The 25,579-nt window shown below is 35.7% G+C and overlaps 1 protein-coding gene across 20 annotated transcripts in view; it reads left to right on the top strand.

Moving 5' to 3' along the window:
* The window catches only part of EML1 (echinoderm microtubule associated protein like 1), a 130,714-nt gene that overhangs the window by 89,272 nt on the left and 15,863 nt on the right, over window positions 1-25,579 (top strand). For 13 of the 20 annotated variants that reach the window (XM_026848924.1, XM_026848925.1, XM_026848921.1 and 10 more), the window contains 11 exons: window positions 4,732-4,760; window positions 6,190-6,216; window positions 8,344-8,574; window positions 9,375-9,504; window positions 13,513-13,662; window positions 15,632-15,701; window positions 17,426-17,536; window positions 19,941-20,036; window positions 20,550-20,684; window positions 22,155-22,254; window positions 24,377-24,531. In XM_026848924.1, the coding sequence (XP_026704725.1) occupies window positions 4,732-4,760; window positions 6,190-6,216; window positions 8,344-8,574; window positions 9,375-9,504; window positions 13,513-13,662; window positions 15,632-15,701; window positions 17,426-17,536; window positions 19,941-20,036; window positions 20,550-20,684; window positions 22,155-22,254; window positions 24,377-24,531 (1,234 nt within the window). Of the gene's footprint in view, window positions 1-4,731; window positions 4,761-6,159; window positions 6,217-8,343; window positions 8,575-9,374; window positions 9,505-13,512; window positions 13,663-15,631; window positions 15,702-17,425; window positions 17,537-19,940; window positions 20,037-20,549; window positions 20,685-22,154; window positions 22,255-24,376; window positions 24,532-25,579 lie in introns of those variants that run through there. The other 7 variants (XM_026848931.1, XM_026848930.1, XM_026848927.1 and 4 more) reach the window with 3 other exon arrangements.

Raw genomic sequence — 25,579 nt, 5'->3', positions numbered from 1 at the left:
CCAGCCAGTCTCTGAGCAATGACTGCCTTGGTGTGAGGGTCAGAATAAATTAAAATGGAGTGAGAGGCTTACATGCAAGTGCTATCCGAAGAAGCGGAATAAAGTGATGCCTATCTCTTGTGTATCTCTGATGATGCTTCTCTGTACTGCTGACAATAGTTGAAAGAAAAGAGAATGTCCTGTCCAAGGATTTCAGACTTAAGATGGTGTCATGTCCCGCTCAGATGAGGGACACAAGATGGTCTTGAGCAAATAGCTGTTTCATTGAGTTTTGTCAGTGTTGGTCAAGTGGTTCTTTCCTGTATTTCCTAGACAGATTTTAGTTTTGGCCATTTCACTTGACCAGTCCTATTCCAGTTTCCTGTGCAAAAAGTGGTGTTGATGGTACTGCTTCACTGTCTCACAGATGATGTGACCATAGAAACACAGTGTTAATGAAGATCACATAATAACCTAATTGACCTGCTCTGTCTGGGCATCAGTGCTATCATAGGAGTCACTGGGCTGATGATGAGCCAATGGTGTGGCACAAAATGTCCCTTCCTTTTCATCCTTTCAGCATCACTTGATGTAAGGAGTGACTGAGGTTGTTGTGTACTGATGGACAGCCTGAATATAGGTGATTACATTATTAGTAGTTTGTTTTCTGGCTATGAAGCAAGACATCAGGTATGCAAAGTTTATTGTGAAAGGCTTAGCAAATTATGGGAATAATGAAAAAATTAAGAATGCTGTCAGATAAAAGGTTATAGAATTGTAACCAAGGAAGATATAATATTTACACAAACTAAAACTTTAGCCAGCCTGAAATCTTGGTGTTATGCATCTATGCATGTGAATGAGGTTTTTATAAACCAACAGAATTCTGCAGGACTGGGCCTTCTGGTACTTGTGGAAATTTGACTTTATCTCAGCATATGATTTTTCTTACTTTTTTTGGTAAAATAATTATAAACAGATAACTAAATAGATGTGATTTTGGTTTTGTTAATAAGATTTTTGTACTTCAAAATTCCTAAAAGACTGAAATATAATTGAAAAAAATTACCAATTTAATCTATAAATAAATACCACTTTTGAGAGGAAAAATAATCAGTCTTTTATTGTATTACTTAGGAGCCATGTCTCTTTCTGCTTGTGCAGACTTGGACAAAATTGTTACTAAACATCTCAGACCCTTCTAGCATAGAGAATGTATAGCTTGATACCTCTAACAGAATACCATTGAAGCAGCAAACCAAATTATCAACACTCTTAGGGGCAAGTGAACCTGAAAGTTCTTGAAGGAAAAACTATGCAAAAAATTAATGACCAGTGAAGGGACTACTGAGAAGATAAAAGCTTGCTCTTAGTTTAAGCTGGAAATTCTATGAAGTGTGGGCAATAGTGCATAACTTCATGGAGCTACATTGCCTCAGTGAAGTCATGAACAAGCTGATGGATTTTTCTAAGGCTTTACTTTTCATTTTGTGTGTTTTGCATATATACCTACTCTGTCAAATTATAGCAACAGCCCTTACGTTGTGACCTCACTGATTTAAAAAAAACAAACAACCTTATATAAACAAAACATTTCTTATGGAATCTTTTTGTTAAAAAATTAAATTTCTGTAGTTAGATGGCTAGACTTGTTTCTGGAATATGAACAGCAATATTTCACCTACCAATGATGAATGTAATTATTTTTCCAATTTACTGTAGTAATTTACTTTATTAAAAAAAAAAAAAGTTTTAACAAACATATGATGATCATGCAGTGTCCTTTCTCTGTGTATTTTATCTTGTATAAAAAATTTCATTAGCTCAAATTGCCCAAAGTTGAATTCTGTATATGTTGTACGATGGAAGATATCAGAATCTAAATACGGTCTGTTTTTTGAAGATATTCCCTGAGTCCTGCTACCTGCATAAGGTGGTAGTTATCTGAAATTAGTTATGTTAAAACTACTAAAGAAATCAGGTGAAAATATTACTTAGCTTATTCATTTAAATTAAGGGAAGATATGACTTCTAGCAGCTACATAGAGTTACTGTACACTTGAAAAATAGATTCCAAAATAGCTGAGAAATAAAAACATTATGACATAATTAATGGTTATCTGCAAAATAGTTTTGGTTCTGCTCTGAAGTTCATCATGGCACTTGAGTTGCATCTTTAATTTTTTCATACTATTCTAACAGAAACCTAGTGGTTATGTCATTCTGCAGCTGTTAGGCCACAAAGGGTCGAGCAACAGTATTGATCAGAATCACTGACTTTGGACTCAGGGAGAAGGTGCAACGCTTAAATAATGTGCAAGTATTCCAAGGAACTTATTCAGAGTGCATATTAGATTGCCTTAGCTGAAGCTAGTGATGTTAGTGTCACTGTCAGAACAATCAATTGTACACTTAAGAGAGTTTTCCCTAACTTCTGTCACATGCAGCCAGAGGGTGTTCAGACCACAGCTCTCATGTCCTTGAAGAGTGTCCTTATTGTGTCGAAGAGAGTGGCTGAAGACTTGCTTCATGCTTTCTGTTGAAGCTGTGCCACTGTGCAAAATATAAAGCAAGAATCATGGAACTAGAAGGAAAATGAGCATGATTCTGTGCACTGGGAGCTAATGCTGTCCTCCTAAAGCTAACTGTATATGTGAAAGAGTGAGGAAGAGGGTGTTACTTAACCATCTACTCACAGCCTTAGTGTATTTGTATCATTGATCCTTATGGGTCCCTTCCAACTTGAGATATTCTGTGATTCTGTTCTATGATCCTGTGATTCTGTAGATGAAGCTTAAAGCAGAGTGCATGCCAGGAGTCTAAAAAGACAGTCCTGAAATTGTTTTTCAAAGTATACAAAGTTGTAGGCTGTTATGCAAAACCATAATGCTATCGAAAGCTATTTTAAGAAGCTTTAAGGAATAAGGAGATGACCATAATCTCCCATGCCATGATGGGCTGTCCCAACTCCCTATGACTATGAGGCAGGGGTAAGCCTTCCTAAGGGTTAGATAAGTAGGAAGTGACTCAAGTTCATGAAAAACACAAAGGGTAGTCAGAAATCTGAACTCTGTGTGTGTTTAGTGTTTGTATAATTAGAAAGTGATTTGCTTTATTACTGTCATGAATCAGCCTTTCACATTAGCTTGATTAGCTTAAATAAGTCAGCATGGTCTGTTCATAACTAGCGACTCTTTTGTCTTTAATATGGCAGAATTTCTGACTAGTGCTCCATCCCATAAAGTTTTCATTTTCTAAAAATATCTTCATTCATAAGAGAAGATGTTAATCTTGGTGTTAACAATGGCAGCACATTATGCTATTTATATAGATGAGATTGTCTGTGTACGCCAGTTTAAACCATGAATTTTGATGCATTATTAATACTAAGCCCGATATTATGAAACATTGCTTAAATAGGTGGATAGGATCAATAGAATTCATTTGTTGTTTTGGTTTGGTTTTATCATTAATTAAATGTATTACTCTCAATATAACTGTCAAGGCAAAAGGGAAAACACTGTAATCACTACTTCTGAGAGAGTCTTTTATGCTTAGAAAAAAATTCTGTGCAAAAATTCTGTGCAAAACAGTTATGTTTCTTCTTTTTGTTTGTTTCTCTATCTGCCCACAGCAGGCTAGGAAAGGATGTGGATATGGCATCACAGATCTAGGGATACTTAATGCTTCAGCATTTCTCCATCAGAATGACAGGGCTTTCCACCCTTTCGGGATCACCCTAAGAAACATAAAACAGTAGCCTGATATTTCAAAAGATTTACTGGATAGAAAGAAAATGGAACTGGGAGGAAAACTAACTACATAATACAGCTATGTGTCCCTTTCATGGTCCATCAGAAACAACACCCTCAAGCCTGATTATACAGAGGCAAAGAGCAAAGGAAACAAATGACTGGCATTTCTTGAAAAAGATTGCTTCTTTCTGGCCAGAGTAGTAGTATCCAGAGAGCCCCTCAGCTTTTCTCCGTCTTCCTTCTCCACAGCTTCAAGTATTTTCCCCTTAAGTTTTGCCAAATATTTTCTCAAGACAAAAAGACAAACTGATTTCAGGTTGTCTTCCAGGCAGCAGTGCAGTGAGAAAGAGAAGGCATTTTAATCATGATGGGTATGTGCTTTCTGGGTTTTACCAAATACTGTCATTCACCAAGAAACAATTGGGCAGTTCCATGTTTTATGTAAACTCTTTGGAAAAGCAGGATTCAGACTTCGGTTTGCTCCTTAAATCCAGAGATCACAAAGCCGTGATGTAAGTGAACACCCACACATCCGCTGATACAGTAGCCCACCCTGTTCCACATATGCAGAGAGATGTTGTAGTTAAGAATATATTCCTAGCTTTTTATTATAGTTGTAGACTGCTTTAGAGTAACGGATCTCACTGACTGGAAACCAAAACTGATGCAGCTGCTCATGACCAGTTTTCTTGTTCTCCTGTAACTGGACTAACTTTGCAGAGGAGGATTTGTTAGTTTGTGGAGGAAAATCTATAGTTTGAGAATGTAAGGAGAATTGAATGTTAAAGTTCTAACATCTGCCATAAAAGAGCCACAGTGTATACTGGTTTTAACTGTCTCTGCCTGGGGATTTACCTTTTAAATAATTGAATTTTTAAAGTTTTTATTTATAGGTACACACATAGAAAAATTTAATATCTTTTATATTATGTTGATACCTTTATGTCAGTGTATGTGCATGCTTTTTAAAATAGAAATTTCTTCATTATTTTCACAGCAAACCCAAGGAACCAATGTTCAGTGCAGGTAGGAACTTTTACAATTTTTAACCAGATAACAACTGTGATAATGTAATTTTTTTTTTATTTTCTGTGGATGTTTAGAGGTATTGGGAATCTAAACATGATACTTACAGGCTCCTGATGACATATTTTTAAAAAGTTATTCAGTTTTCTCTAGTTTTCATTGACCCAGTAGGTTTATTTTCTGGTTAGGATTCTTTATAAAGAAGACAAAGAAGAAAAAGGCCATGTCTTCTTACCCCAAATATGTCTTCCCTTTCAAAGCAGTAATAAGGTTTTGTTAATTAAAGCATATGTCAAATTCCAGCTGTGATGCTGTCATGTTAATTTAGTCATAAAAGGGAGCCCTCAACTACTGTTAAAGAATGCTACATCTCTCCCAATGCCTTGTAATAAAATTTGTCAACTTACAAATGGAAAAGATATTTTGTTGCTACAGATTTGGAAGTCTATCTTTAATTTGAAAATCACTTAAATTTTTTCCTACTTATGTATTATCCCTGCAAAAAGATTTCAAAAGTGAAACAGTAGGTATAGTGAAAGCAGAGTTTGCCCTCGTCATCGGACAGTTAAAAATTTTTGAACAATCTCGATAAAAATATGAAGTTGAAGGGTATATATACCAGTTATTTTTGTCCTGAAAAACCAAGGACAGCTAAAATAAAAGCTTTCTTTTAACAAAATAAGGAACCTCTTGATTTATTAGATGTATCATCATATTTTTGTGTCTAGTTCTGTGACAGTAATCGTACATTAAGCTGGAAAAGTAGATGATCTTCTGTTTACTGTGCTGATCAGCATCCAACAAAGCTCTTAAGCCATATTTCAAGGTTTAGTGTAATTGATTTTGAACTCAATAATATATAAAACTAAGTAAGCACTTAAGTCTTTTGTGACAATACAGTTGTGGTTCATGTCCCTTTCATGACAACTGTTGGTTTAGAAAAAGAAAAATTCTGATTGGCACAGAATATACTTTTCTGGCATAACCTTTCTCCTTCCATTGCACCATGTAAGCAAAGGTACTTGGAACAATTTTTCTTCTCACACTTTCCCTGTAGATAAAGATCAGTAATAAAACAGATGTGACACTACTGTTAGCCTTCTCAACTGGACAAAATTCCTACTGAAATTAATGATTTTTTTTCTCAGAAATTTATACTTGGTATTTTACTTTAAGCATATAGTTGCATAATGGAGTTGAAACTAGTACTTTAATAACAGAAGAACTAAACAGCCCCTAGCTGGAGGAAGATGATATTGACTGTAATTTTCAAGGTATTGCATGGAGTATGGCTCAGTGTTTTGTCAAGCACCAGGTTAGCCTCCAGCACAATATGACTGGACAGCCAGTCAAGCAGGTATTTAGTGAGTGTATTGTATTCAAACACATCTTTATCTAGCCCTTCTGTCTCTGTCTCTGTAATCACAAGGGAAGCGCCGTGTGACACACTGCAAAGGTAGGCTTCATTTCCAAAACCTCATAGCTCTCGAAGCAAAATGGTACTGGTGAGAGAAAAGTTCAATGTATAAACAGCTATTTTCTATCTTGCGTGCATTTTGCAATGTTAAAACTTTTCTAGTTCTTTTGAATGAAACAAAAATATTATACTATCTATTGTACAGTTTACTGAATTATAACCCTTGGGTGCACTTTAATAATAATAAAGGGTTATAATTTAGATTTTTGTGGACTTTTTCAGAAGAATATGAATAAGAAAAAATATGTTGAGAGAGCTATATGGCAACACATGGATGTTCACTGTGTTTGAAATGGTGTTCTGCACTTTTGCTGAAATTCATATAGAATTTGCCTCTTTGGCTGTTTTGCTGTTAGCCTAACATGACCATAGAAGCCCCGTTTTTTTTCCTTGCTTTTTCTTACTGAGTAGACTGTAGATTCTTCTGAATGTTGAACAAACAGACCTAGGCCCCCAACTAATCTCTCAGTGCTTTTTGCTCAGTGTCATAAAGCAGAGTTATATTTGGTAAACCTACCATATTGTTTTCTAAAGCTGTAGTTAAATTGTAGTGTAAATATGCACATTTTTGATGCATGTTTATATCTGTGATATAATCACAGGTTTGTCTTGCTTTTTAGAGAGAGCTAAAGCCTAACAGTTTTTCCACTAATCGGCATCGTTGAGCTTTGCACAAATCTAAAATTTCACAAAGCAAAGAATGTTTGTCATCAAGGCAAAGTCTTTTAGAGAATCTCTGCCTCTATGTATTCTTTGTACAATCTTATGTCTGCAATCAGTAGTGGTCTCCTTTGCAGATCCTGCTAGCATTCATGTGCCTTCTTAGTTCAGTAACTGTTAATTTTTGCAGTTATTTTCAACCACAACTTAAAATTTACAAAATTGCAGATGTAAAAGATACATTTGTCTGAAAGTTTCACCATTGGTCTGTCTTTGTAGTTGATGATTGTCTGTCTTTACATCTATATCTTCACATTTAGAACTTTGCTGTCTTAAAAACTTAAAAAGAGTACAAAGGAGGGGATGTAGCTTGATTATGTAGATAATACATTTGGAATGGTAAAAAAATGTGTACAGATGGAATTAATGTTACCAAAATTTAGAAATAAATGCGCAGTATGTATTTCTGTGCCTGACCTAGTCAACCTAAATTCCTCTTTAGTAGAGAGAGAGACATTCTGAAGACATAATTTAAATACTTGGTATAAAATACTTGGTATAATTTGCTATATTTGCTTTTGGACATCTGCTTTAAAATGTGATTAATTTGTCCAAAAGTGCCTGTTTCTCCCAATTTACTCTAAAAAGGAGTTTTGAGTGACTAGGTCAAATGCTTCCACTGTAGATGGCTAAATGCAGGTTTCAGGTAAGAAAAGCTGTTCAGTTAATTAAACTTTCGTTCATTCCCAGCCTTTCATAAGCACAGTTAGTGGTTGTCCCTGCTGAAAATCTATTGACTTCCAATGCACCAGCATCAGTGGTATTGGCATGTGTTTCAGGCTCATTAAATAGATGCTGCATGCGCATACAAATAGTGCTGTATTGCTCTGCTATTTAATGCTCTACCCTCTACATTTTATTCTCCAATACAGATCTACTGGAGTAGATTTTTTAAAACCAATTCCAGTATTCTAGCATTTTAGTAGGCATCTTAAGCTCCAACCATCTGTCACCATTAATTTACCATTATTATTGCTTCTTTTTAGCATTCAGTTTTCTTTTGTTTTCATTATATGTATAAATTCTGTAAATGAAGCTAAAGAGCCCTAGCTGTACCTTTACTGTAACAAATCAGGTAGATTTCTTTCCCACATGAATTAGTCTAAAGGTAGAATACACATATTTAGGTAATACAGAATAGCAATTACGTTTATTTGTTCAACGAATAATTTTTATTAGTTTAGTCAGGAATTGTAGCGTATGCATATTTTCAATTAAAATAAAGCCTTAGTATTCAAATTGAAAAAATAATGGTATAGTTGTAATGATAGTTGACTATTCATAGCATAATTTTAACAGTCCTGAATTGTATATTTTTTTTTCATTTACGTGATTTTGTTACTTCTGCCCTTCCATTTCCTCTGTGCCCACGATTATTCTGTCTAGTAACTCTACAGATGTCACTGACTCCAAAACTGCTTGATTCGCATGAGAACAAGGCTGAACCCCTTGATCTGCCGATGGAGCAGCAAGAGCCAACACGTTCTGAATCTGGACAAACTTCACCAGAAGTTCACAGGACACCCACTTTGGCCTTGCCAGTTCCCAAAAGTCCTAGTCAGACCTTCATGGCATTTCCCAGATCTCCTAGTTTTATAAGCCCCATGAAGTCCCCAAGTCAGTACTTCCAGATCTGTTATTAATCCCTGCTTCTCTCCCCCCAAAATATTTCTTACCAGTTCAACACATCTAGTATTTTCTTCTAGAAATGTTTACTTCTGTCAGCCAATTCAGTTTTTGTAGCTTCTCTCCTGTATGTCATTTTCCTTTCTTTTAATGTGCTGTCAATGTTGTCATTCCTTTTTCAATGCTTAGTAATTCTTAAAGCACATACCTTTTCTGCATGTACATCAGCATGATTCCTTTTACTAATTGTTTGTGTTCCTTATTTCGAATGTATCTCTAACACTGTATCAAGTGTAAAGCATATCTTTACACTGAGATGCAAAGAATGTGACTGAGTGTTGGAAAATACTTTAGATGCTGATGCTCAACTGTAAATATTGATTAAAAAATAAAATTAATTTTAAGTGGCATTTCTGCGTTAATTGTAATCTTTGATGTTTACCCCTTCATTTTTAATATTTAAAAAATGTAATATTGTAATATTATTTTTCACCAAAAAAGGTTTTGATTTCAGTCCTTTCTGTTTTGTAGTTCTTCATGATGTTGTTTAGTTCTAATTCTGCTGCTCAAAATATTTAGAGGAAGAAGGGACTTTGTATGGTTAAAAAAAATTCTGCTTAGTGATTACATTTTAAGAAAAGAAAAAGCCTGCTTAATTTCTAAGTGTGAGATTGCATGTTTTTCTCTAATTGTAACACACCAAACTGTTAAGTGGGAAGGGACAGAGGAGCACTGGAGTTCTCAACTGATGTTTTTTTTGTGTAACATTAAACATTTCTGACCTTTTGTAGAGGAAGGATACGTAAAAATGTTTCTTCGTGGACGTCCTGTTACCATGTACATGCCCAAAGAGCAAGTGGAATCTTACAATTTGGAAGCAAAAGTAGAACTACCAGCCAAGAGGCTTAAACTGGAATGGGTGTATCCTTTCTGTGCTAGAGGACTACTAGAAGTCAGTAATGTCTTAGTGATTCGGTTTAAATAATCTTTCAAGCTAAAATATAGCAAAGTTAACATCATAGGATGCATTTCATTAGTGAAGTGACATTCCATTGAAAATGGGTGTTAATTTCTTGAGGCTGCTGTTCTGCACTTTGTGAATTACAAGGTGTCAACTTAAAGATTTTGCTTAAATGTTGCCTGAAGGTTAAGTCTGAAGTATGCTAATTAGCTAAAGATTAAACCAGGCATATTGTAAGAATTTTGTGAGTGGCAATTATTAATTATAGTATGCATAAAACAAGTTCAGGGTTTTTTTTTTGCTGATTCTCAGCAGTAATTTATTGTTCTAAACTGTGTTATCTAAAATGTTCACCATTGTCCTTTAGAGGATGCTATAATCAACTTCAGTACTTGAATAACCCCTGAATTGAATAGTGCTTTGCAACAGATAGGTGCTTAGCAATAAAATTAATATATTGTATATAAAATAATGTTTGAATTAAATTAAAATTTTAAACTATGTTTAAGCACTGTAAATACCCAACCAGAATTTTCCACTGAGCTCTGTCAGTGGATATGGAATTCTAACGTGAAAGAAATTTGTGTTTCATTACATACAGACATTTTCACATTTCGCTTTTAAGTATAATGAGAAAAGATACTCTTTATTTAAAAAAGAAATGACACTTCATTTTTGTATAGTATTAGTGTATGTAATAGATGATTCAAGATAAAATATAAACACAAGAAGATCTGAATCTATTTGTAATATCCACTATCTTTAGAGAGATGAAGTCTTCATAAGGTTTTCTATTTTAAGAAAAAGAGTTTTCTTTGGTCCCAAACAGTGCAAATAGGAAGTTGCTTTGTCTTCATAAGAAAGAAGAGAGGCTGCATATAGTCTTTTTCAAAGTTGTATAAATAGAACTGCATGTGGTTTCAGAATGCACAGAGAGTGTCCAAAAGTCCCATTGTATTCGCAAGGGATTAATGACAGATTTGGTAACTATTCTTATTATTCCTATTGCAGCTGAGCCTGTGGGTTCTGTCCCACTCTGCTGGAACTGCAGCTAATGCATACAGAAATAACTGAAGATGAGTAAAAACCAAAAAAAATCCACAAAATTAATAAAACAGCTGAGATTAGAGTGATAATACTGCTTGCAGCATTATCACTCTATTATCAGCATATATCACAACAGAATTGATGTCTTTTTACACTTGTAAGGTGACCCTTACTTAGGGGACCTAAGAATGATACAGAAGAGAGTGTTGGGATGCTTGCTGTTAGAAAACCCAACCACAAAACAGAACAGATTGTCATTAGCAGTGTGTAGGTGGAAGCTGAAGTTAATATTTCAGACTATTATAAGAAATGATAATTAGAGTGGGTCATGATTTCAGTCTCATTAGTTTCTCACTTAAGCTTACTTAAATGACTGAATATTTGCCAGATGGAGTATTATTTTTAGTTTGAATATTTGTATGTCCTTCCAGATGTGTTTCTGTAGACACAGCAGAATTCTATATATAAAGATTGCCTGTGAATCGAAAGGTATGAATTAATAAAATGATCTAGCTAACCCTGAATGGTTACTGAGGAGGATGCATATTTTCACAAAAATACTGTGTTATCTTTTTCAGATTTTAATTTCTTTGCAGTTAAACCCAAACATGGTATCCATACTTAAAAATTACACAAATGGCTAGGTATATGAAAGACTTTTAAAAAGAGAAAACCATAAAAAAAAAGCGAAGATAATGCTCAATTTACAGACTGTAATGATGAGGAGAAGAGCTGAGGGCAGGAGCATAAAACAATTTAAAGTGAGAGACAAAGTAATCAGAAAACTAATCAATATTGCAGGCATTCATTCCAGTTAAGTTGGAGAAACTAAGCTTTTTGGCTGGAGGGTAACAGAACTGAAGTAGGAGAAAACATCTTTGTAGTGGAGAAATCAGCCTGACTGGGATTATAGCCAGCAATACTTTATAATGTAAATATGGGGGTAGAGAAACAAGATATTGTAGGTGAGATGGACAAATGAAATGGGCAAAGCAGACTGATGAGAAACAGAAGGAAGAAAATGTAATGTGTGTAGATTTCAGGACATATCTGAACCATAAAGGGGTTTCACTGTCATGCTAGCAGGTATCTGCTGATAAAGGTTCAGACTATATCAGATATATTCAGACATAAAGAAACAGAAATGATGAGTGGGATGAAGTGTGGGGGCAGGCTGGAGCAGAGGTGGTAAAACCTGAGCAAGAAATTGGCACTGGAGACATCAGGGCAGGAGCAGTGGTCTGCACAGATCCATTTGAGAGCAGCTCACTTGGCAAGCAGGAGGTTTGAAACAAAAGCTGCAGGCCAAATGAAAAGAAAAGGTCAAGATAACATTCCCTGAAGTGCCAACTCACCAAATCCAAGTTGAAGCCACTGAATCAGAGTGTGGGAAACAGTGAGGAGAAGGAGAGATCAACCCCAGGAGCTTACATCTGAGAAAAAAGGCTGATAGAAAGAAATGGAGTGTTTGACAATAGCAATCGTGCAAAGGGTTGAATGCAGCATTGTTCCCCACAGGAAGAATCATAAAGAAAGGAGATTTTCCCTAAAGAATGTAATCTTTCCCATTTAATAACTATTTTTATGCACAGAGATTTGTTCTTTATGAATGTCTATATAATGTTTACACTTCACTTTTTTTACAAGTTGAATTCCTTATGCTAACTTCAACTGCTAGTCCATTATAAACTTGCTCTAGAGTAGTAACTAACCATTACAGACAGATTCAAAATTGATAGTAAATGCTTTGTAATTTGAAGATATTGGTTGTTTTCTTGTCTTCAAATTTTAATATCTCAGACCTGACCTTTGTCTGAAATATTTCAGTTTGGGAGTACAAAAGCTGTAGTTTTGAACATTTTACACATTTTGATGGTGGGCATGCAGCACTACTTCTATTGCATTTATTAGAAAAAAGAATGAGCAAGCTGTTATTTAAATTCCTGTTTTAGAAGTAAGATAACTGTAGACCATCTTAGATTATGTTAACATGAGTATTTTAGTTTGACTGTGTTATCATTGACCACAGAGAATAGTGCACAAGTATCTCTTTAATAACATATAATTGGGGTCTTAGTACCTCTCCACATATTTATCACATTCAGTTTTTCCATATTTACTGAATTAGAGTGTGCTTCTGTTTTGCCAGGATTCTGCTAATGCTGTTTCTCTCTGTTCCCATAAAAAAGGAAAGCCAAAATAGTTGTGGTCCCTAATGACTCTTCGGAAGAATAAAACTACATAATTTGGCTGAATTAACATTCAGTCTAAATGAGATTATTTCTGGATTAATTCCAGTTATTTCATTGGATTAATTTTAGATTAGCGTTGATATGACTAGCATCAGAATCTGGGCCACTGCCTTTTAAATACCACAAAAATAAATTGGAATGGATGATGTAACCCTTTTATGGTTTCATATCCATCTGGCTGGTAATGCCCAGAATAATGAAATCAATCAACCTGCACACAGGATAATGCAATCAGTCCTAGTGTAATGCAGGGAGATGTACTGAATGATTTATTAGCATTTCCATCAAGTCTAAATTTTTATTTTAATTAGTCAAGCAGTGTAAATAGTAAATACACTGGGGACAAAATTAATATTGCCGTAGTCTGGCATTTAGCAAATTCCAGAGGATACTAAAGGGATAATATGTCTACTAATTCCTGGGGTTTTTTTACCATGTATTTTCTGTAGGATATGTAGGCTTTCAGCAACTCAAAATCTGTGAAATGTTTTAGCTCTCTTGACTGTAGTGAGGGAGGGAGTTCCAAAGGCTGTCAAGTGATAAAGCTGTGCTCAAGCCAAGAGATGCAGACTTCAGAAAATATAGAGGCAGAGAATCCATTTTGGTTTTCCTTGTTTTTAACATGTTTCATTGGTAGATAATGTTATTGCAGCTTGACCAACATGCTAGCTATGGATATAGGGGTCGGGACTGTCGCAGTAATCTCTATCTTCTTCCAACGGGTGAAACTGTCTATTTCATCGCATCTGTAGTTGTGTTATTCAATGTTGAAGAGCAACTTCAGAGACATTACACTGGTCATAATGATGATGTGAAGTGGTAAGTCACCTAATAACCATCCTTTTTTCTTCATAAATCAGTTTTTGGAAGGTAGTATTTTGTTCTTTTAATACAGTTCTGAAAATTTGATTTAACTTCTAACTCTTGCATAGGTTGGCTCTTTATGCCCAACAGTGTATTTGCACATCAAATAATGGTCTGCCTGTAGTCATGATAAGAATGTCATATGTCTGTTATAGCTCTATCTAGTCAGCACATGAAGCAACTGCTGTCAGGGTGTGATGGCACAGACCTGAGGATTTGCTTGTGAAACTTGCCTTGAAGTCTGTGCTGCCCTGTGTGCTGCACTACCTTGTTGGGATGTATCTATATGCAATTGCTTTGTTGATGTTCTCAAAGTTACCACTTGTTTCTCTGTCTCAGTTGCTAACAATTCCTGCTCATATTTACTTGAGAAAATTTATTTTCCACACCTAATATACTTTGAGAATACAGAAAAGTAGAAATCTGATTGAACATATCAATATACTCATTTTCATTATTCTGTTTTTAGGATGATATGGCATTAACAACTTCTTTAGATTCTTCTCCTTTCTCTTTTTAAGTAGGATTTGTATTCATTATTCGTATTCCCTTGGTGTGGGTGACAGATATAGGTCCTTTAGGCTCAGTCCAATCAAAAAAACAGTTTTAATCTCATCTGCCGTCTCTCTGGTAGTCTTCAGGCATGTCTACATCTTCGTAGATAACCTGGAAACTCGTCCTGAGCAGCCTGGCTTGTCTGCTGCCGTGCAGGCATGCCAGCTTGGGCTTCAAAATGATTTAGCTGTGTTCAGTCTTAGAGGAGACTAGGTAGCAGTAAATATTGTTATACTGAATCTAAATAAACATACGGTTTATCCTGATGGTATCTGTCTGCTTGCTGAGTGTAGCTGAAGAAGAACATCCAGATTATCTGATGGGCCTTAATATATGAAATTAGTTTGACATCCCTTCTTTAGATTAAGCATTATGAAACACCTGTCCCTCAAAGCCAAAAATAGAACTGATAATCAAATCTGGTTGCATTGTGAGCATGTTTCATAAAATTGAATTATTTGTATAATCTAGTTGTTTTACAAGGAGATTTTTAAGTTGGACCTGTTCCATCTCATTTCTTTCTTTCAAATTTTGTGACTCTAGATATTTGAGAGCTTTCAGGTTTATTAGAAAGAGGATACCCTTCTGCATTATAAAGCTGAGTGAATTGTTGCCACAGTTCATTTTGCATGGCACTTTGCCTCTAGAACTTTATGCAAAGCAGCTGCAGTGAAAAAATAATTAAGAGAGGATTTGGGGCAACAGGTCTGTACTCCAGGCTTAATACAGATTTTAGGTTGTTTTTTCCTTAGACACATTAGTTAACATTTATTGCAGTTTTTAAAATCTTAGTTTTTAGAATCAAAATTCATAATGTCTCTATCCTGGTTCTTAATTACTAAAAGACATTTTTCCACCTTTGAAAAATACTGGGGAGAAGTTATCTCCCTAAAAGAGTCACTGAATATCTGGTCAATACAGTCTGAAGAGCAATGCTGGAGTGGCTACACATGTGTTTGTTCTGGAAAATTGTTGCTAGACAGCATTATCTGTACTGACCAGGTCTCTACAACCTCTAATTAGAAATATCTGAAGTTAGATAAGTAGCGCAAATTGTAAACCTGTTATATGCTGCAATCACTTTAATCTAGATGAGATGAATCCCAATGTAAGTTAGACTAAGGCTTGTTTGATACATACTTTGCAGTATTAGGGCTTAACCAAATTACCACCCTGTTCACAAGGGAATATGTTTTTCAGTAAAAGAGCATGAAAATTCTTTTATCAGTTCTGTATTTATATTTTTAAAATCTTTGCCTGTATGCTGTGTGTTTTATATGACTAAGGCTATTCATTACAGGCTTAAGTAAAAGTTAGATGAAATAGATAATAAATAGCATTAAGTTTGGCCTTTCTTTCTTTTCTATAGCCTGGCTGTACATCCTGATAGGATCACTATAGCAACAGGTCAAGTTGCAGGAACATCCAAGGATGGAAAAGTGAGTGATGCCTTTACTGCTATATAATTGTTTGTATTTCACAAGAATATGCTATCAAGCAGATCAAGACCAATGAGTGGTTTCTGATTCTATTGCTTATACAAACTGAAGGTAAATTTGGAGCTGGTCTCCAAAAGAAATGGGGAAGGATGAGGCTACAGAGCTGACCTGAGAGGGCAAATGGATGTGGGGAAAAGGAGAAAAAGCAGTGGAGATTAGATTGTGCACTATGGCTTTGGATTGTTTGCTGAAAAAAAAATAAAAATTCTTACTCTTGCCGTCATCTAGGCAAGAATATTTTTCTCTCTCTTATTACCTGTATTATCATAAATCTTAGCTATAGGCTAGGAATTTATTTGAACAGAGTAAGACGAACATTACTCCAAAATGCTAAGACAAGTGAGAAAGAATGGGTACAAGCAGAGGCAGGAAAAGCATGAGGAAAAAGTCACTTAGCAGAGTATGCAGCTGATGTCACAGCCAAACTATTCCAAATTTTTTGGTAGATGTCAATGAATTTTAGGATAAAAATGGATTGTCAGTATGCTAACTGCTTTAAGTAAATGAGGAAAATGAAATCCTAGTTGTGCAACATAAGGTTTATGTAAAGATAGCTTAGTTGAGTAACATAAACTATTAATTTTTATTGTGTGTTGGAGAAGTCTCTTGTATTTATTTTTTTTAACTTCGTAAATACAATTCCTTACCTTTGATTTGTGAAATAAAATCTAAAGGTCTGATGTCTGTGTTTGAGAGGACAGTGGTATATAGGTAAGCTTATATAAAAGCCATCTATATGAGATACTGAGGTGGCCCCGATTCATTAATTTATTTTTTAAGGGCAGTTTCACTAATTATTAGCAAGAGAGACTGATTGCTGTTGCTTTTTTAGTTTTTTTTTTCTGACATTGTAATAAAACATATTCACTTTATTTGAAAGGGAGGGTAAAAAGGGAAATAAACCATGGCCTTTATTGCTTTCCTGCAGAGATTGAGACTACTGTGTAAAACTCCGCTATTTTTAAAATAAAACTTAACCGGCAAGTACTTCCCGGGGTTGCCCTCTAGTGGCGATGAGGGGCGTTTCTGTCTCCACGAGGTTCAGCCTGCGTGGGGCTGGCTGGCTCTGTGGTGCCGAAGTCAAAGATAGAGGGGAGGGAGGGAGGGAGGGAGGGGGAGCCACCTGCTTTTCATAGGGAATTCACCTCGGGCCATTATGTATAGCTTGAATTTTATGTACAGAAGGAAAATTAGTTGTGCTTACAGTTGTACAGTTCTTTTCTACACCAAGTTTTATGACACTGAAATAAATTATGTTTTAGAAATTCTTAATCTTTTTTGCTGTTTGATGTTGACCAGAATTACCTCAGTTGCTACAGTTTAAACTGATAATCTTCAACCTACCAGTAGGCCCCATGTTGCAAGGTCATCACTGATTTTCACTTACTGAAGGATGTCTCAGTGCCCATTAACTTCAATGAACTAAAAAGATCAGTGAGACCTGATGTGCTGTACACTCTGAATAGTCAGTCCCAGATACTGGTTCTAGGCACAGTAACCAGCAAATCATATGTAATGCATCTGTGCTTAACATAGATGACTGTAGAGAAGTTTTGATAATTTTCGTACCTTAAATTGTATCAAAACGTTTTTTGGATGCATTCTCATTATTTTAAATCCTGATTTTTTTTTTTTTTTTTTTTTTCTCTGTGTCTGTTTTATAGCAATTGCCACCACATGTGCGTGTCTGGGATTCTGTAACTCTGAATACACTGCACGTCATCGGAATGGGGTTTTTTGACCGAGCTGTCACTTGCATTGCTTTTTCTAAATCTGTAAGTAGAGTAAATGAAACTCATATAAAGAATGTTTGCTGAACAGATCTTTGAAATCTTTCAAATTTAGCTTCCTTGACCGAAGCAAACTTCCAAGCTGTCCTTACTCTCAGCTTCTGTTTTAGAGGAGGAACCCATGCAGACAAGTTGTTTCCAGCAGTTTATGTGGCTGTTAAGCTTAGCACTCTCCTAGCCTCCTCAGAGGTCTACCTTATGCATACTATAAAATACAATTAATTTCTTCCAGGACAAATAGTTGCAAAAGTACTTGTGTTCTTGAAATTGCAGTATCCTCGGTACTCTTTAATTGTCCTGTTGCATTTTTCCCTGCATGAGTTACTCTCTGCATCTTTTAACATCCTATACTGTGCCTACGAATGAAGGACCTTTATAATGGCCTTACTTAAGACTTTGGATTTAAAAAATTGGAGCTCCCATAGGAGAATCAGAATCTTTTGCTTGAAAGCAGCAAAGGTGTATGGATAAAGGATTGTAAAGAATCAGAATCCTGTTCTTAGACTCTTGGCACCATCCTTTGAGCTCTACTCTATCAAGAAGGTAAAAAAATTACAATGTGGCATAAAAATGACATAGGTGGCATTCAAGTCCCATATGAAAACAGGAGTTTGTAGCCTGACATGGACACCCTCTGTGTAGAACAAGAGTCTGTAAGTGGTGTACCTGATGGTGTCTGGTTGTCTTGCAGCATTTTTAAGAAGGAGAGGAGTAAATGGTGTATTACCTAAGCAAAATATACTTCAGTGAAGGTAATCACAAGTACTTGAAATCTATTGGTGACAATATTTCAAAGAAGGTAGAAAAGAATATTGTGGATTGGGAGAGCTGGTTAAGACTACAAAGGTCAAAGAGAACCCAGCTCAAGATCAGCTTTAAAGGATAAATAAAAAGGAATATCAAGCAAATACTTTGTAAATATCTCTCTGAAGGAAGAAATAACAGGATCCCTATTGGCAGATACCATGAGAAAGCAAGTTTTTAGTATGCTTACTTTATGCTGTGATTTCACAGTCAGAGCTTAGCCTTGTTTTGAACATCATGTCCCATCCCATCCTGTAGCAGTACTGCTTATCTCATTTTAGACAGCCCTCTCGTCAGGCTACTGAGTCCTATTTCTGCCCCACCTCATGAGTTGTGTTGGTACAGTTATTTTTATAGCTGTGGCTGAGATGTGTATTAGGACCCTGATTCATTAGGAAAACAACCATACATCCTTATGTATAAACAAAATGAAGCAGAGTTTGCTTGGATTTTTTTTTTTTGCCCCCAAATGGATCAATTTCCCAAACAGGCTCCCTCTATGGGCTAGGGTTACTCTAGCCCAAACTTTTCTGGTGACTCAGCAACAAGCAGCCTTGCTATGGGTGGCAGAAGAAGGGCTGTTTGTGTCAGTGTTGCTGCCAAGGGAGTGCTTGTGTAACCACAGGCTCAGTCTGTTCCAGCAAGCTCATCTGCAGTCAAAGCTAACACAGCAACGGGATACAAAATTCATATTTGAATGATTTGGAAAGCAATTAGACATTACTTGATAGTTTATTACACTCTAGACACACAGCAAGGTATAAACACCAAGGACTGGGAAAAATGGTCCAAAAAGTACCTTCCAGATAGCTGCTATCTGGAAAAAGATTTGATGATTGTACAGCAGTTTCCATCACTAGTGAGACCACTGTCGGTCACCTCCCCTCAGTTCAGGTAGACTCTTGGTTAGAGTTCCTCATCCAGTCTTTGGATCTGTACTTCAGAAAAACGGGTACCCACTGGAGAACATCTAGCTAATATGATGCATGAAGAAAGCCTGAAGGAATTAGGGTCAATAAGATTTTAAAGCCTGATAGAAGATACACCTATAAAAAAGACACCTATCAGGAATAAATTGGTTTCTAGTTTCTTACTATGTTCCCTGATTTTGATCCATTATTCCTATATGAAGAGTAAAATTGTCTCCCCTGTCCATAGCAGATATGACAGGAAGTAATTGGTTTAAATTGTGAAGAAAGAAACTCAGTATGTCAGGAAAAGTTTTCTTAACAGTGTAGATAATGACATGTAGTTTGCCTTGGGAATTTCCTGATGTGTAGTTTGCCTTGGGAATTTCCATCACTGAGTGTTTGGAACGAGATACCTACCTCATTCCTGACAAAGTCTGTCTGCAGTCTGCAAGAGTTTCTCTTTTAGGTCCCTTTTTAGCCCTATTTTTTGATGGTCCTATAAATTACTGTATTTCATGGAGATCTATGGGATAACTAAAAGTATAACAGTTGAAGTGTAGATATGGATAAACATTTGCACCTACACAGAAGTATCTAATTATTTTGAATGTGTATTTACATGTTTCTAATGTTGGTTGGGAGATGCATTAATATTTTTCCATGTTTTGCCTCAGAATGGAGGAAGTAGCCTGTGCTCTGTGGATGACTCAAATGACCACGTACTTTCTGTGTGGGACTGGCAGAAAGAAGAAAAGCTGGCAGATGTCAAGGTGTTGCAATAATATATTTTGTACTATTGCTTGTATGTAGATTTGGATTTCTTGTCATAAAATGTATTTCTATATTTAATATCTTGTGCCTTTTTAAGACTTTAATTTTATAAAAGGCAAAGAATCTGAAGAAAATACTGTTGAGATTATCCCAGTAGGGTTTGTGTTTGTTTTTTTAATTTTGCTATTGTAGTCATTCTAGAATTGATTAGAAAGTCTAGGCAGCAATGACAGGAGCATGTACAGAAAAGAAACATCTTAATGTTTAGTGTTGAACCTCTCATTATCTGACATAGTTTTGAAGGATAACTTCTGATACTAACTTGAAAAAACATGAAATATTTTGACTTCAAAGTATTCTACCAAAGTATTCCAGCCTACACTAATAAATAGCTCAGAATTTTTCTTGAATAGGGAGTTGATCAGTTAATCTAACTAGAGAACCATTTCATATAGTTTTGTTTTCTTTGGATTTTAAATTTTGATACAATGTTTTTCTTTTTTCTTTCCAAGTGCTCTAATGAGGCTGTATTTGCTGCAGATTTTCACCCTACTGACACAAATATAATAGTTACTTGTGGAAAATCACACCTTTATTTTTGGACACTAGAAGGGAATTCCCTTGTTAAAAAGCAAGGATTATTTGAGGTAAAATAAAATTTTTCCTTGATTTTATGTTTGTGATAATGGTACCGTCACACAGATGTAAGGGTTAATAACATTTGAGTAAATCAAAGCAACTGATCGTTATTAAAATTCTGCAGAAACTCAGGTAGCATTCATGGTATGGCACAGAGAACTTTTCCACAGGTAAAACTTCCACAATGAAGTTTTGAAATGCAATTACCATTTTGTTCCTTGCATTCTTTTTCCTATATTCTTTACACTGTGCCCTCCCCCAATAAAATTATCTTAAAACAATCTGTGCTTATGTCAGGTTAAAAAAATTATATAAAGAATAATATATGCTGGTTTTGTTTTTTTTTTTTTAATTTTGTCAGAGTTGAGACTTGCAAAAACCCCATAAATTACATGAATATTCTTCCCTTTTCCACTGTTCTGCTCAGATACGTACATGTATGTAATTCAAATACAAATTGAACTGGCCACTATTTGCTAAATATAATTTTAATTTCAAGGTCTTGATTTGGTTTTGTTATTAAATATAGGCTGCACTCTGCATCAGTTGCATGCACAAATGAGGAATGTTTGTGGGGACTGTGGGTTAACTGCAATAGGGCCTAGATAGCTGCTTGTGGAGTTGTGGCTTGGGGATATAGTCAAAACAACTATTTCGTGATGTCAATTAGTATACTTTGTGTGAAACGTGGAGGAGATAATGCATTTAAATTTCATTACATTTTATTTTTCATTCATTTTATCTCCTAAGCTACTTTGGCAGATTTCTGCCTCTGATACGTCTCTGTTACGCTCAATGATTGTTGCAGATGGAAAAGTGTGGTGGCCCTAGTTGAGAACAGTTCTTAGTTTGAGGAAGAAAGAGGCCATGCACACTGATAGTCAACAAACATTGTAAATAAAGTCCTTAGAAGCTATTAGCTAGTGAAGTTTTTTGTCCCCTTATACTTTTCACTGTTTTGCTGCTGTCAGCATCTTAAATGCAAGGTGTCAAAGCAACATTTCCATTACTGAACCTTAGGATTCTTTCAAGAGATGATTTCTTAATTCTTACATTACAGCCAAACTCTCTAATAATATTTTTCTCCTAGAAACTTTGGGGTTAAAAACTACAGTAATAAAACTTGTTTGCATCTTTGGCCATTTCTAAATACTTAAAGTCTTTGGGATTATGAACGAGTTGGGGGATTTGGTTTATCTCAGAGCATTCCTGGTCTTGTGTTTAAAAGCTGGCAGACCTTCTCACTTCTATCACAACTTGTAATTGAAGGGTGCGGGACTGGGACACCAACCTCAGCAGATGTGTCTTTTGCCTTTGCACAGATTAACTGTTCAGACTGTAGGAATGTGTTTAACTTCTGTGTAGGTATTTAAGTAATAATACAGCTGTATAAGACTAAACTAAACTACTTCAATGCGTACAGTTAAAATGAATGGGTTGTGTGTTGCTGTGAGTGTATATTTTTCATAACCGTGCAGAAACAAGAGAAGCCAAAGTTTGTCCTGTGTGTGACCTTTTCTGAAAATGGTGATACTATTACAGGAGACTCAAGTGGAAACATTTTGGTTTGGGGGAAAGGTAAGACAAGATTGAAGTTAATAGTGAAATTTTAACATGTGAATGTTTACATGAGCTTAACCTCATTTTACAAAGAATAAATTTTGCTTATCTTGTGTTCTTTCCCAAGACCAATCCAGCAGATTATGTCTGGATTCTCCTCTATGAGCACCTAAAGAACATATATATACCTGACTGCTACAGCACAAAATTCTATAGAATGTGTTCACTATGGTTATGCCAGCATGTATGACTTTTATTGAAGTAAGAAATGGCAGGAAAAGTTATTTTCCTTAATCAGTGTGATAGTAAGAAACACTGGTAATGTAATTGGTAATCTCCAGTCTCCTATACTGTCACTCTAGTGTTTGCAAAAATTATGCGTATTGACATACACTTTTAAAAAGACAACAAATAGCTTTATTTGTTTTCCTAGGAAGTGAAGCTAAAATATATGCAGATCTAATTGAATTCCTCAGCTTTATTTCAAAAGAACAGATGGATAGGACAAACTTCTTAAAGAGCATTTTCTAGTAAGAAAAGACTTTTTTTTTCTTTTAGGCAGCAGAAGGCAATGCCTGCCAGAAGGCAAACAGCAGCAACATCCTAAACGTTTCCTCAGTGCCTGAGATGCCATGCATAGGAATAAGGAGAATCCCCTAAAGGAGGCCTTATTAGTAAAGGAAGAAAGGATATGGATGACAGCTGCTTCTTATTTACTCAGTGCCCTCTTCCAAGATACTTGAATGTTATAAGACCTGGGAAGCAACACAGTGAACCAGTTACACAGTTGAGCCTTACTGAACTGGTTTTGTAGACTTTTGTTCATCCAGGGACTATCAGCCAATTATTTCCTTTTGACCAGCACAGTTGAGGAAAGGGGTGGATATGGTGTTTGTAACTCCTCTTTTATTTCCCTTTTCTTTTTCCTGTGATAGTTTAAAGGAAGACACTTGAACACTTTTCATTCTAAACAGAGTTTAGAAATTGCATAGTCACATCTCCCTGTTCTTGGTTATTTTGTACTGCCAGCAGACAAGAGAGATGATGGCAGCTGCTGTCATGTCAGGGTCAGTGCATTGCTCAGGGGCCAGTTTCCTTTCATGCCAGTAGACTAACTTCTGCCGTGACTGCAAGTAGCCTCTTCTGCCCTTTCTCCCAGGAATGAAAGGGAATTCTTTGTGTGCTGCAAGACCTCCTCCCCTCTGCTGGTTCTTTTGGGTTGGACAAAAATATTCTTGTTTTTCTATCTTAGTACAGCATACTTTCTATGTCTTCACTACTTTGGATTCAGAGGCTGTTCAAGGGAGGGCTGCTTCCACCAGGTCAGAGTACCCTTAGCAAAAACTTCTCTTAATAGAAATCACTTGTAGCTGACACATTATATCCATAGATGTGGATAGAAGCAAATGGGATTTATAAAGGAAAAGCAGTAGTTTCTTCCTAACTTGCATCAGCCCCTTGCTTTTGCTAAACATAAAGTTAGCCAAGCTTTGATGCAAGGTATACATTTCAGTAAAAGAATCACTAGTAATTGTTTCTTTATACTTCATAATAGTAATGGTTCATCAAATTAGAGATATTTAATCTAATGTAGTTAGTTTTGAAGGTGTTCTGAGTCTAAGAAGGTACTTGAATAAGGCTTGTTAATCAATAAAGAAGTACAGGCTCTTTCAGAGAGTGATTCAGTACCTTCTGCTAGATGTACAAAAACCTCTAGCTTAGTTGGGTCTTGGTGCAAGTCTGGTGTCTGGAGGCTGTGGAATATCCTTGGAAGATAACAAGTGACTGGGTTATGGTTTCTTTGTTGATAAGGTGCATAGTGCTGCTGCAGGTCAAATGTGGTGTCCAACGGTTTAGATTAAATACCCATGAAAGGTTAAATGAACCTGTTTGTGTTTGAACTAGACTGAGGAATATGTATACTTTTAATTTCTGAGATTTGGGGAACATATTCTGAAGATGTACCAATTCAGTTTCTTCTGTGAATCTGTACATTTTGGTGCAGCACTCCATGCCTGCCACTGTCATTGTTGACAGATAATTCTTGACAGGTAGTAGAGAAATAGAGAAAAAAAAATGGGGGAAAAGGAGCTATTAAGCTGAGTATTTCAGTACTAATGTCTTTTCTCCTTCTATCCAGGTACCAACAGAATAAGCCATGCAGTTCAGGGGGCACATGAGGGTGGTATATTTGCGCTGTGCATGCTGCGAGATGGCACATTAGTATCAGGAGGTGGAAAAGACCGAAAGCTGATATCTTGGAATGGAAATTACCAAAAACTTCACAAAACTGAGGTGATATCACCTATCATGAAATTACTCTGCTACTCAAAATGAAATTTTAGCTGTCTTCTGAACAGAGCTTTTTGAATATTTTTTTTTTTTCTTATGGATGTGTATCCTGTAGGAAAGAAAATGAATGGTAAAATACAATATCATTTGAGTTGTCAGATCATTCTTGTGATAGCCCATTAATTAATGTTCTGTTTTCTTTTTAGCATCTAAGATAACTGGAAAACAAATCTTGTATTCCTACTTTTTCATATTATTTCTTCCTTTCTTTGCAATTAATGTGAGGGAATTTTTCACTTCAGAGTATTACACTATTAAAATGTTTTTGTACTTTCCTCTTTTCCAAAATGATGTGAGGATTTTTGAGGGGTTTTAGTACTTACATTTTTTCGTTAATTTCTTGGTTAGTTTGGTTTTTATTTAAAAAAGAAATTCCAAAAATGAATTCAGTTGCTATGTAGGAACTTGAAAGCGAGATTTATTTGGACAGAACTACCTGACTGTTTACATACTGCATATAAGAGAGCAATCAGCATAAAACTCTGAGGAAGGGTTTCAACTCCACTATATATTATTAAATCTACAAATACTTATGCAACTGGACTGGCATGTCTGTTTTGGTAATTCAGTTTTTAATACAGCACAAGGTACATGCTTGTTGTGCTGTTTCCAACCATGGCCTCATTTTGTTCATACAGTGGTATTCCTTCTTATTTTAAATTTTACATCGTCCCTTACACTTGATATTGGAGATTTGCACCAATTCTTTCAGAACTGAGACTGCAATTAAAAAAAACATTCCTTGCAAGAAAGCACTAATGTTACAAAGCCTGTCACTATCTGAGTAGAAATGCTTAGTCTGATATCACAGCTGCAATTAAAATGTGATGGAGTTAACACAGCATGAAGGAACCTCTGCTGTTTGTTGAAATACTTGGCTTATTTCTACAAATGGAGTGTTCTGTAGATAAGGATGTCTTTATTTGTAGTGTTATAAAGACAGTTACTGAGCTGATGCAAGTTGTTATAAACTTTTGAAAGTCGGGCGTAC

This window comes from Athene cunicularia (genome assembly GCF_003259725.1).
Source record: "Athene cunicularia isolate RWA chromosome 5 unlocalized genomic scaffold, athCun1 chr5_part1, whole genome shotgun sequence".
In the NCBI taxonomy this organism is placed as follows: Eukaryota; Metazoa; Chordata; class Aves; order Strigiformes; family Strigidae; genus Athene; species Athene cunicularia.
The sequence above is the reverse complement of the archived record's forward strand: the minus strand, read 5'-3'. Positions and strand labels throughout refer to the sequence as shown.